Raw genomic sequence first — 13,072 nt, 5'->3', positions numbered from 1 at the left:
CCTGAGAAAGTGAGGATCCAGATTCCAACATGAAGCCTACAAAGGTGCTTGCTGTGCATAAACAGTCCCAAGAAGCAGATGTGAACTTGTTTCCCAGTCCTGTCATGGTGTGACCCCATCACACAAGTCCTCTGATGCTTTTCTGTGCCTGTAAAATGGAGCAGGACTATTCCCTGGGTTTTGGCATCCGGAGGAGGATACATACCATGGAGTGAGTGGGAGGTGCTGCAGAGTGACAGTGGCAGCAGCTATATGCCCTGCAGAAATGTGGGAGTCCTCTCTGCTCCCTCACCTCTTCAGTCCCACCCAAAGGAGAGAACATTTGCTGCTCAGAGTGATGCTGATTAGCAGTGGCTCTTTAGCTGTGGTACAGCCTTTGCTGCCCTTTAGCAGTCACACCTTCCTGGAGACTTCCAGTAAATAGAAAAGGACTTCCCATAGGGTCTAAGTCCCACTCAGCATAGTTGAGGGAGATGACAGAGTTCTTTGAGAGCTGCCCTACCATTGCTCAGTGTGTGTAGGTCAGCATGGTTACTATGGACAGAGAAAACGTAGATATCCTGCTAGTGGAAGGAGCTGGTTTTTGGGCCTCATGGAGGAGTGTGTACTTGTACAGAGGTAAAGAGCCCCAGAGAAGACCCTGAATGGCCATGTTTTCTTGCTTTGCTTGATCATGAGAGCATCTGCTATATACAAAGTAATGAGGGATGGGACATGGGATGTCACCACCATATTCCTGATCTGTCATATTCCTGCAGTAGCTGAAATTCCTGCCATTCATGTGTGCAAGTGTGTGTTAACTGCAGGGCTTTTCTCATGAAGTCAGGCATGCTTGGGACAGGCCAGTGGAGGCTTCAGTGGCAGTGAAGCTACTTCATGCATCATTACCAGTAACTGGGGTGAAACATTCTTCTCTTCCTGTCCCATTCTCATTGTCTCTGTCCTGGCAGCTTCATGAAAAGTTTGACCATCTAAAGAGGACTCACCAAGAAGAGAAGAAAAAAGTGGAAGACAAAAAGAAGGAACTTGAGGAAGAGCTGAACAACTTTCAAAAGAAGAAGGCAGCAGCTCAGTTGTTACAGTCACAGGCTCAGCAGGCAGGTTCTCAACAAACCAAGAAAGACAAGGACAAGAAAAAGTAAGCGGATGTCACCCACATCCTTTGTAGGGTTTGTTACCATTTGGGAGGTTGTTTTTAATGTCTTGATGCATGTCTGTATTTGCTTTTCCCCATTACCAGACTGGAACCTGGGCTTTGATCAGCCTGATGAAATAAAGTGTTATTTTCTAAAGGGTGGGCCAGGGACATGATCTTAATCTTTCTCTAGACGAGTACCTTCAGATCTTATGTCAGTCTTGACTGGTATGGGAGAGCAAGCGAATGGTGGAGGTTTGACCTGTGATCTGTCCAGCTCTGGGGTGTTCTGGACTCAGATTTATCTGCCTGAGCCAAAATTGTTAAGGGGGTCTCTACCTGTCCTTTGTTTCACCTAAGAGTAGCCTCCAGGTCTTATCCTTTAAGGTTACAATTGTAAATAGAAGTAGATAAGAAACCAAAACCACCATGTTGTTTTCACATGGGAAATCTTAGTGCCAAAAGTGGATACTTGGGAGCTTGCTTTAAAAACAAGAAGGTTTGATTTTTGTGGGATTTTTTTAGAAACAAACTACTATGGTACCATATTTGCAGGTAAATGGCATTTGTGGTCATATCAAGTTGACATAATAAGCTAAGAAAGCCATACTTTTTAGTAAAGATAGTGGCACTGTCTTCTACTGTTTTATATTTGTATGCTAGGAATATAATCGTATACCCTCCAGTACTCTGAGATTCCAGCAACTTAGTAGGCACCAGGTGTATCTGTGGGCAGAACCAGTCCCATGGTCAGTATTTGGAGGCAGGATTTTTCAGCTGTGCTCAGTTTGGACCTAACTCCACTTCCACTGAAACTGGAGGAACACTGCCATTGACTTGGGCTCAGTTCCTGCAAAGCTCTGCTGAAAACCTTGAGCTCTAGATTAACCTGAATTGACGTTACCTACTTCTGGCAGCCCCTATGAGGAGATGGCTATCTTAACCCTGCCATCAGTGCAAAAGACCCCTACTTACTACATGATACAGGTTCCTTCACTGTACTTCAGAACACAAGCTCCACTTTGATGTGTTATGTACAGTGAAGCCAGACAGGTGTTGCAGAGGTGAAGTCTAGCACAGTAAGGTTACTGCAACAGAGGTCCCCATTGAGGCCTCCTGTCACAGTTTCCATTTACTGTTTCCCTCCTGAGTAAGGGAACACTCAAGCAACTCGTTTCTGGGTCACCTGTGATAACAGCACTAGCTGATAGCAGCAGTTGGGAAAGCTGTAGAGATGGTGATGCAGCAAATCTCACTGGGAAAGGCTTCTTTAACCCACACATAACAATTACGGTTCCAAGCTTCTCTTAATAGCAGGTAGTGAAGGGGTGCCTTCCTTAACAGACTGGCAGAGTAACCTACCCTATTAACACGAAGCTGTCACTGTGGAAAGAACCAAAATGCACACTTGTGTCTCCCTTGCTAAGCTGGGAACTTAAGCCAGCTCTGAGCTGTCTTACAGCCTGAACTTAGGAGATTCTGTTGTGTTACATATATATGAGTCTATTTTTGTACTTTGGGAAGTTACGCTGATACTCACTGTGTGTCCCCTGTCTGCTGCTGGGTCAGTGCCCACCATTTGTTGCTTGCCCCAGGGTAGGTGGGGAGGGACCTAGGGCTGGTTCCTCAGCTGTTACAAATTGATGTAGCTCCTATGGAGCCCTGCTGCTTTATGCGAACTGAGAGCCTGGCCTTGGGCACCCGCTGAAATAGAGAGTGCTTGTGTGCTGCATGCTCTGCTTGGGTAAAGGAATCATTACACACTGATCATGCTGAGCTGTAGGAAAGGTGTTGGCAGCTGACGTCCAAGCATGCTGAAACACCATTCTGCTAGGATGCCTGTGAATAGGATAGGCTAGAACACCAGTCTTATCTCGCATGAGAATTCAGACATGGTGACCTCTTTCCTAAAAGGAATATAACATTTTGAAGGCCCTTTTTCTTACCTCTTAACATTTTTAATAACTCTGTGTCAGTCTTTTCACCTCATAGATATAGATACAGGTATAGACCAGTGCAGTATATAACAGCCTGGGGAGCTCTGTGAGGTCTGTGTCTTTGGTAGGCTAATAGTGTTAGCTATGACTTGACTCTCTGAAGTTGGCTGGCACATGCGCAGTCTTGTGGGTGTGATGTACAGATGTTTCTAGCAACCATGACAAACAGAGTTTCTGCTTTGCTGATGCATTCACAGAAATCCAGTCATGAGGAACGTGCACGTGTTTTAGTGTGTCTTTTCAGTGTCACTCCACACCAGGTGCTGTAACCGCTTCGAGTGTTCTGTAGTGTCTGAGTTACTAATGGTGGCTTTAGAGGGAAATGCTGATGCTTGTAGCACACCTTGGGTTTTCTAAAGGCTTTAAGGTTCTCCTTGCACTCTAATGAAAAGCAGTTTCTATAGGTAAGGCTTTCAACCTTTCTCTGTGCTGACATGGACTGTGGTGGTTCCTGTGCAGTTGCCAGAGGAAATCCTTGCCATGCACGATCCTTGTAGCCTCCCCAGACGTAATTCATGGGAATGCTTTTTCCTCAAGGTGGGATCCAATTTCTCCAACTTGGACAACAGAAACTTTCCTTTCTGCTGTGTAAGCCAGAGGGAAGGCTTGGAGTGAAACCTGCTGCTGGCCTAACTCCATGAAGGAGAACTTGGCCCTCTGGATTTCCAAGCTGTTCCTGTAGGAACAACTTGTCTTTATGTACCTTTTCTTTGTAATCCATTTCTCAGATTCCTATAGTTTATGTGGTTTCCATCTAAAACTGTTGCAGCTCTGGCCTGATGACAGAAGGTGTGCTGTCTTCAGGACAGCTCATCCATGTACCTCAGACACTTGTGTATCTGTAGAATAAAGCATACTCAAGTACTTCCCTGAATGTGGGGCTGAACATTGCTTATCAAGCCCCTGCTCTAATTTTGGGGAGGGAATCTGAGCAATCTGGAGATGGTTCCTGGCAATGGACTTGGCAAAACCAAATAGAAGCAGCAAATAGCTTTCTGGTGCTTGCCTGTTGTCTGGTAGATAGCCACATGCATGCCTCAACATGTGTCATTGTGTTACTTGCTCATTCTCCAGCTCCCCAGGAGCTGGGACCATCTGTTTGGGCTTTCTTTCTGTTTATTACAGCCTGCTTGTGAAAATCAGATGAAAACCTTGTTTCCAGTCCATTGTGACTGGTCTGCCCATCCCAAAGCAATCCCAGAGCAGTAACACACGTTACGTGGCCCAACACCCTGTAAAAAGAGGGGTTAGTTGATGTCTGAAGGATCTGACATGGTTCTGAAAGCTGATGTGCTGAAGTGCTGGGGGATATCATTGCTGCCCAGATGTGAGATACCCAAGTTTGGGTATAGGCTAAGCACACAGCCTGCTGAGACAGCACCCATGTGAAGTGACCCAAACCAGACCCCTGCAACCATACCCCCAGCCATGCCCGTTCTTAAGCTGAAGCTTAAAGACACTGAGCATGGTGTGGTTCCAGACTAACTGAGGTGGTTGCTCGGTCAGTAGTTCTGCCCCCTCGGGTTTTCCTTCTGCTTTTGCTTGTCATAGGCTGGAGTAGAGCCCAGCCTCGAGGTTTAATTTCTCTGTAATTCCATGATCCATGTGCATGCCCACCCACCGGAGCGGGTTGCTGGTGTTGGCTCTTCCGGCTTCCTTGGATTTTGGTTTTGGTTTTTGGTTTTGGTTTTTTCTGATTATTTTTTCATTTTGAGTTCTACTATTGCTAACTTTTTTGTTTTTTGTTCTTTTTTTTAACTTGCAGTGCAAGCTTCACATAAAGCCTGTCCAGCCAAGGATGTTCCTGCATTCACCTGCTTTTGCAGTAATGTGTCTCTGCCATCTGTTTTCTTGCCTTTTTTTTGCCTCTTCTCCCCCCTCCCCCCCCACTATTTAACATAAATAACTATTAACTCATCTAATAACATAGTGGGAACAAGAAGGAAGAAGGACTGGGTACAGGACTGTATGCAACTGGAAGTTCAGGGGTGGGTGGAGGGGCAAGGTAATGATTCCATGTATTTTTCTCATCAAAACCAGCAGCAGGAAGTCATTCTTGGCCCCACATTTGAGCTGAGAATCAGGGCTGGACATCAGTAGCTTGGGTGAGCATCATTGACTGGATCAGGTCCTCAGTGCTGCTGGCCTGCCCCGCTCGTGGTAGCAACAGCTGTGTGCTGAAGGGGTCCACAGAAACCAGCCTTGGGGCATTACTGCTGTATGAGCCTAGTCCCTAGTGTGGCTGAGCCCTGGAGTCTAGTCCAACCCATATTCCTTCAATAACAACAGGAGTCCCGGTGTTGGGAGAGTGGGAGGGGGTATATGTGTGTAGATAACAAACGTTTAACTGACCTTGCATGCCATTACGTTTGCATGATAGTTTTGATTAGTTCCTGTTTTTGTTGCCTGACTTGATCATATTAGTTGGCTTGGTTTTACTGTCATATGCTGGTGTGTTTATACAGCCACCCTTCCAGTTCAGTGTAGTAGCTACCCGCTGAATGCTGCAGTGGGAGCCCAGCAGTGCTGCGGGTGCCTGGGAGAAGGACCATTTCTCTTTACTGCTTCCCATGTCTGACCATTGAAACCTCATTTAAAATAGTCCCTGGTTTCCCGTGTGCACCATCTTAGCAGCCCTTATGGAATCAGATACCTGGGTGGGGAGAGGACATAGCATCAGCATCCTCATGGACCCTTCACAAGGGTTCCTGCATGTCTTTATAAACAGATTTGCAAAGCTGTAGGATCCAGAATTTCATGTCAAGGCAATGATCGTGCCTGGACACACATTCCCTGTGCTCTCCACAAGCCAAGGGTGCCTGGACACACATTCCCCATGTTCTCCACCAGCCTGCCTGCAGCAGGGACAGCATCCCATTCACGTGTCCCTTGAATGTGCAAAGGAGACTAATCCTAAGGAAATGGGTCTGTTTAATGTGTATTTTCTATGCCGTTGCTTTTGGGACAGAGTCTTTCCGTTCATTCCCAAGAAGTGGCGAGCCCTGCTTACCTTATGACTTCGAGATACCTTTCTCTTCTGCTGATGCACACCCACTGCTCCTAGCTAGGTAGCCTCCTGTTTCTGTAATACACTCTTACAATAACTCTTTCCACCTGAGGCTCACACATTGCAGTTCTTTGCTTGGTTCTGGGATGGAATACTCTGCATTTGTGAGGGACAGAAGGCAGAATTATCACCTTTTCTCAAGTGCTGCATTGTGAAGATGTGCTTGCAGGCTAGCTGATGGGCTGTCTTGCTTTTTAACCCTCACTGCTTAAACATCGGCTTTGGGAAGAGCATATCTAAATATGATGTCATGGACAGACAGCAAACATTGATTGGAGATAAATAGGCTGGAAATAAAATAGCTGAGCCTTTTCTCTTTTTGGAGGGGTGTTTGTTGGTTTGTGGGGTTTTTTTGACCTCCTGGTCTATCAGCCACGATGCCCTTTGTGTCAAATTAAATAGGTTTGCTAGGGGATTGTTTGGACAAAGCACATGGTGGTTATGACTTCTGGCAAACCCAGCCTTAAAATCTCAAGCTATCACAGACAAAGTTGGGGCTCTGGCCTGAGGTTTTCTTACAGTCACATCATAGGCACATCATGGAATGCTTGCGGCAGTGTGCTTTGCTTCAGCTGTCTCTGTGCATGTCCTCTTTTGAATTACCAGTGGTTTGTGCCGAGTAGAAAACTCCATTTTAACATCTATTTGTCCTGCTTCTTTTAACAGCCCTTCAAGGGATGTTTAGCAGGGGAAATCAGTTGAGTCTAGCTATACATATATTTTTGTCAGAAAGCTGTGGCCAAGTGCATTAATGTACTTTTGATTCAGTTTCTTTCTCCAGCAAAAAGCAAGCTGCTGTGGAGAAACTGGGACTAAACCATAAACTTACAGAAGTCAAAGGTACTGTTTTGTTCTTCTTGCAAAAGGAGATGTTAATGACATTTTTCTTCCTTCCTTAAACCCTTGGGCCGTGTTTAGCTTGTTACTGCTGCACTTCTTTCTTTTCTTATGCCTTTTTTCACAGTAGCCCCTGATTCTGCATGGAGTAAATGATACACTCAAATCTAGTTGGATGTGCTCTCACCTTTGCATGTAAGTACAGTAGTAAGAGACTCACCCTTTCTGCCTCACTACTGATACAAAACCAGCTGTGTTTTTCTGGGAGGGTTCTTTAAGTCCGCTTACTTACAAGTGGCGTGGTTAAAACTGCTCCTAAACTTCCTGCAATAACCTGCTTCTGCTGCGATGTTGAAAAGAAGCCATAGGGAACACAACATCCAGCTCCTGCTGACTGCCTAAAGCAACCCTCTACAACCTCCCTGCATGCTTGAGGCTAGCAAGCCAGCTGGTGGAACCATGGGTGTAAGCCTTGCTTGAGAGGCACTGCAGCCTTTAATGTGTGTTAGACAGTGATGGTACCTGGCTGATAATGCTGCCCATTCCTGACAATATAAAGGAGCAGGATAACACACTAAAATGTGTTCCTGGAACGATGGTGTTCCCAGGGCATGGAATAAACCCCAGAACCTCACTAGGGTTGCACAGTTACCTTTCCAGGAGGGCACTAAGTAGGAAGATACCCTTTGAGTTCATGGTTGTTGAATGCATCACCTTGCATCTCCTGTGGTGTGTGGTGCTGCTGAGGAGGTGAGACAGCAATGGGCTCCTCTGTGACTCCTGTCCCTCCCTGTGTGTGCTTTGAACACCTTGAAATCCCATCAAGGAGGTTTGTATCTCTGTGCCTCTCTTTGAGCATGTCTGTATTTAACATGACCAGTGGTTTTTGTGGGTAGCTTTCATTCTGCTTCTCCTAAACCATCCGGGTGAGAACAGAAATGTCTTTTTATGTGTGATCATATCACATCTGTCCATTTGAATCCAGTTGCCATTTGCCCTTCTGAGATGTTACGTTAGAAGAGTGCGTAGTGGTCTCTTCTCTGCAGACCCTGGTTGTATTTGCGGTGTATGATGTCCATGATGCTCTCTCACCAGCACGTCTCAGCATGGAACTGTACAAATATGAAGGGTTTTTTTTAATTAATGGGAAATAAAGCTGTGAACAGCAGTAGAAATATTGTATTTGTATACTTTTTTAATATCCTGATTGCCTTAAACTATAGATGTAGAACTTTATTATCTTGCTATTTGGAAATAACCCATGTTTGTAACTAAATTGTGTAACCTACATACAGTGTTAATGCAAATTATATGTATGCATCTGTTAGATATTGTCACTTTATTTGATGTTAAAATATTTCAGGTTTTGAATTACAAATTGAATAATAACCTTATAGCATAAGTTCAGTTATTTCTTGTCTGTGCTTTAGGTTATATGTACCAATAGTGCCAAGTGGGGAGGGGTAATACATTTTCACCCAAACGCTTAGGTCTTGGCGTGGCCTTTGTGACTTAGTTTTGATGCTGCCATTCTGCAATGGTGTGACAAGAGGGGCTGAGGAAGTGCGAGGTTTCCCAGCAGGCTCCCATCCCATCCCTTTGAGATGCCTTGGTAGGGCTGTTCTGGTGTTTGTCCCTTGCTTGTTGTGGCAGTTGTCAGCTTGTTCTGTACATCAGACAGTATCTTGGAGATGTCCAGGTGCCTCCCTAGTGCAGCTGGTTTGTATGACACCTCCCCAGTGCACTCTGTCCTTCATGGCTTTCTTTACGGTGTTGTTCCTCCTTTGTTTTCATTTCTCTCTCACACTTTTTCATCAGTTCTGAACCACTGTTTCTTTTCTGTTTTCTCTCTTTTTCTGTAGCTTCTTCTTTATGTAACCGTCATCTTGCCAAAGCCCCAAACCCCCCCTCCCAGTGGACAGTAGGGCACTGGAAGAGCCTGCAGCTACGGGCACCCTCACCAGGAGAAGAGCCATCTCATTCCTCCATCACGTCTGCCCTTCTCTCCTTCCCTTTTTGTTTCTCACCCGTGCATCAGAGGGTGTGCTGTGCTCTGTGTCTGTGCGGGATCTGTCCGTTCCGACAGGATGGAGGCTCCCAAAAGTGACAGAGGTAACGGCTGGAGGAGAGAGCTTGGCCTTAATGTGAGATATTGCACTGGGTTAGTTGTTGGTTTGGGGTTTCTCCCAGTGCTTTTTGCTTTTGCCATAATACACACATGTTGCTGATGACAAATAGAATGACAGACTGTGGATGAGGTGAGTGTGCACAGCTGGAAGACTTCATTTCTGCCTCTCACAATCAAGTCTGGCTGCTCTGGACACCATGACTTCATCACAAGTATGTCCTGTGCTCCAATGAGAAGTGCTGAAAACAAGTCCTTAGACATAGATGACTTCTTGTTTTCAGTACGTGTTTGCACAGAGCAGAGGTGCCAGTGTCAGGTGCTGGTGCAACAGCACTTGGTTGAGGACGTCTGTTCTGGATGGTCAAGGCCTTACTATTGTACAGCTGATTTGCTCTGTAGGTGCAGAGTTGGCATCTCTTGCACAGCTGAGCTGTGCTGACTTGTACTTAGATTGCTTGAGGGCTTCATTTTGTTTTCATGGAGCCTAATTGATTATTCTTTTAACAATCCTGAATGTGGATAGTTGGTAAACTTCTGAACTTGCTTACTTTGGAAGTGAATTCAGTCCAGACAGCTTCAGGAGTACCAAAGTATTGTTCGAAGGTAAAAACCAAGCTTACAGACTTGGGGTGTAGTGACCTCTAGCTGGTTTGGGACAGGCAGAAGGACACAGCCTGATCCTCTTTGGGTGTCTGTTCATGTGGGGTGATGCAATGTTTGTTAACCATATACTAGTGATTTATTCTTCTAATCTGTGAGCCTTAATCAAGGAAAAGCTTTACAATGAACCGAGTCACTGTATAGCCACAATCTACTGAATTCTGGCCATGTGCATATGCTGTAATGATGTACCTGGTGTCAGTGGAATTGCTGACTGTTGCCCAAACTGAACAGACATCAGTGTTTGTACAGATGTAGCTTAGGGCAGAACTTGTGCTAATACCACAAGTGGAGCCTGTTCTGCTCTTTGGGCTTAAAGGGTCTGAGGTGATACTTGCCATGAGATAGCCACATCTGGAAAACACATTCAGCCTGCTGAGGACAAAACACAGTGGCCAGTGCCTCACGTGCATGAAGGTGGACAGGGTTTACTGCCTGGTTTACAAGTGCTGTGTCCTTCCTCCCAGTGTTGGCAGGGTCAAGGACCACCACCTGAGGCTCAGGGCCCTTGCTGTGGCTCATCTGTGCACCCCCCTCCATGGAAGCCTCCAACTTGCCACAATACCTTGCAGGTTACTTGCCCAGAGTCCATTCCACCCATGGCATGGTGAGACCCTCCCCAGAGCCCCTGTTTGGGCAGGAATCCTTTCCTTATGTGTGTCTCATTCGTTGGACCTTTGTTTCCATTTCAGAACTGTAGTATGGGTTTATGTGGTGGTAGGAGCTTAGCCTCTGGAATCTCTGTGCTATAGCCTCTCTTGAAATAGTCACTTGTTCCTTAGATCATGATCATGGATGAGCACAGAGCTACTCTGCTGGGTTCTGGCTCACATCAGGTCACCCATGTTGTGCTGTTGACAGTGGTTTGGGACTCAGGGTCAGCCATGGGTGGCTGAGCATCATCTGCTGCAAGTAATAAGAAAACAAGGTTGGTTGTTGGTGGTTTGTTCTTATCCTGTACCTGAAGAGAGGGTCCCAAGTGCTGCTCACCCCATCATCTTACCCATGTAGCTGTCCCCTGGTGACTCTCTGAAACCTTGTATGGCAGCAGGAAGTCATGACCACATCTGCAGGTTGGGAATGCCTGTGAAGTATCCTGGTTGACTCCCATCTGCTGGGATGAAGGAGACTTTGCCACTTCTAGGATGTTTCTTCTGCCCTTCACAAGTGCTGGGTTGTGGAGGAGGTTGTTCATCATCAATGGCAGAACTCAGGGCACCAGCAGTGCTGCTGTGTCCAGGCCTGTTGGTTGACTTCTAAATTCCCAATAGACTTTTGTTAAGGCTTTCTGTAAGGAGAAGCAGATAGACACAAAACATGCCAGCACTGGCCTCAGTTGCCTTTATTTTGCTGCACTGGTGCCTTGAGTCCTGCATGCAGCTGTGGGCTTCATGTCTCCAGAAGGGCATAGTGGAGTTACAGAAGGGTGCTGATGGTAAATGGGATGAAGCCTGCCCCGTGAGGCTGCAGAGGCTTGGAGGCTGAGATGAGAGGGAGGATCAGCCCTGCTGTGAGCTGGAAGGTGCAGCCGATGTCCTCTAGAGGTCCCTTGAAGCCTAAGGTTAGTTGTGATTCTGTGACACCAGGTTGTGAGCGTGGTGGATGCTGGAGCCAGAGGGGCACTTGGCTAGGAAGAAATCGGCTCAAACCCATGGAATAAGTTTCTTACATTGGTAGACTTCTGGAATTCGTTGTCCCAGGTTGTTGAGGCAGATCTTGGTCTTGGTGTTTGTTTGGGTTTTTTGGTTTTGAGTGGGTTCTTTAAGGTAAGTCCACTGGAAACCAAGCCATAGAGGAGGGAAAAACCAGGATGAAACATCTGACTTCCATAATGTGGTGGTGGATACTGGGACAGAAGGAGGGAACAGTGGGCAGAAAGCATGTATGTATGAGCAGCACTGCACGTGGTGTGTGCAGTGAGATGTGAGTGTGGAGCAGGGACTGAACTGAGCAGTGCTGCTGCTTTATCCCACCTGGGTGGTGATGAGGGGAAGGGGACTTGCCCTTTGAGTCACTTCCATCATGGTTAGAGGGGTCAGCGTGGGGAGGGACAGCAGTGTGAAACCTGCTGTTGGACAGCACAGAAGATGGGGTGTTGCAGAGGGTAACCCCTGTGCAGTATGTAAAGGTAAGCTGGGATGACTGCTAGAAGCACTCAGGTGCTTCCTGGTTTGAGGACTGTGGTGATGCATGTCAGCACTGGTTTGATGGGGTTTATCCCAGTGCTCCTGAGGGAGACAGCGCAGCAGGGAACTGATCCTGCAGTTTGAAACTGGTTTCCCCTCTGGCCAGCCATTCACTTGACCTGTGCCTTACAGAGGGCAGACCCTGTGCTCAGCATCACTGGGAGGTCCATGGTGTGAAGCATTGGGGTGCCACGAAACTTGTTATTCCCAACCTGCTGGACCTCGCTGCATGGGGGAGCTGATCCGGATGGGATGTACTTCATCTTCAAAGGCAGGTCAGTCTTCAAACATGACTTTTTTAGCTGTACAACACTGCAAACCTGCACACCAGACCTGTGTCCCCTGGGTTCATCACTGCCCCAGCTGGCCTGAGGCTGAAGACCACTTGAGATGTTGCTGTGGTCTCCTATGTGCAGGTCCTGGCCTGGGCAACAGAGCCAGGGAGCTGGCCCACAAGCATTCTAGGGCCTATGTGAGGACAGCAGGTCCCTGCAGAGGTAGGTTCACCAACCAGGGAACAGGTTTCATCTGCTGAACCTCGTTTTCTGGTGGTGGAGTTGCCTGTGGTGCTAGCAGCAAAGTTATTGCTTTTCCCCAAAGTTGTCACTTTTAGGGAACATGATGAGAAGGAAAGTTCTTACCTTCTCTCAAAGCAACACATCTGTTAAGGAGCTGCTCCTGCAGCATCAAAACCTCCCCTTGGACCCAGCTTCCCTCCCTTCTGTTCCAGCTTAGGGCCCTGCCAGCTGGCACAAGCCAACACCTTCCTTCTCCCAACCCTGTGCCAAACCCTCTCCCTGTGCATGTTTGCAGAAGGGTTTGGGCTGTGATCCTCACGAGAGCCTGTGTGTAGATACTGGTGAATATGGGGTAGGGGGACTGTGTCCTTTAAACTGTGAGGAAGGAACCTGTGGAGGGGTAGAACCCAATGGAAGGTGAGGCTTAGGGATGTGCTGAGTACCCCCACCAAGCTGCTCTGGCACAGGTCTGGCATGGCACAGCTCCCTTCCAGCCTCCAGGTAAAACCGGTCCCTGACTTGGGTGGAAATCATACAACCAGAC

General features: G+C 47.0%; 1 protein-coding gene across 3 annotated transcripts in view; it reads left to right on the top strand.

Annotated features, from left to right (window-relative positions):
* The window catches only part of SEPTIN11 (septin 11), a 49,501-nt gene extending 41,063 nt beyond the window's left edge, over positions 1–8,438 (top strand). For 2 of the 3 annotated variants that reach the window (XM_031043378.2, XM_031043376.2), the window contains exons 9-11: positions 951–1,138; positions 3,330–3,392; positions 4,898–8,438. In XM_031043378.2, the coding sequence (XP_030899238.1) occupies positions 951–1,138; positions 3,330–3,363 (222 nt within the window). In that variant the 3' untranslated portion in view covers positions 3,364–3,392; positions 4,898–8,438. The remainder of the gene's footprint in view (positions 1–950; positions 1,139–3,329; positions 3,393–4,897) is intronic. The other variant, XM_034064540.1, reaches the window with a different exon arrangement.
* Positions 8,439–13,072: the final 4,634 nt, after the last annotated feature.

The sequence above is a fragment of the Melopsittacus undulatus genome, chromosome 7 (genome assembly GCF_012275295.1).
Source record: "Melopsittacus undulatus isolate bMelUnd1 chromosome 7, bMelUnd1.mat.Z, whole genome shotgun sequence".
Lineage (NCBI taxonomy): Eukaryota > Metazoa > Chordata > Aves > Psittaciformes > Psittaculidae > Melopsittacus > Melopsittacus undulatus.
This window is presented reverse-complemented; position numbering and strand designations above follow the sequence as displayed.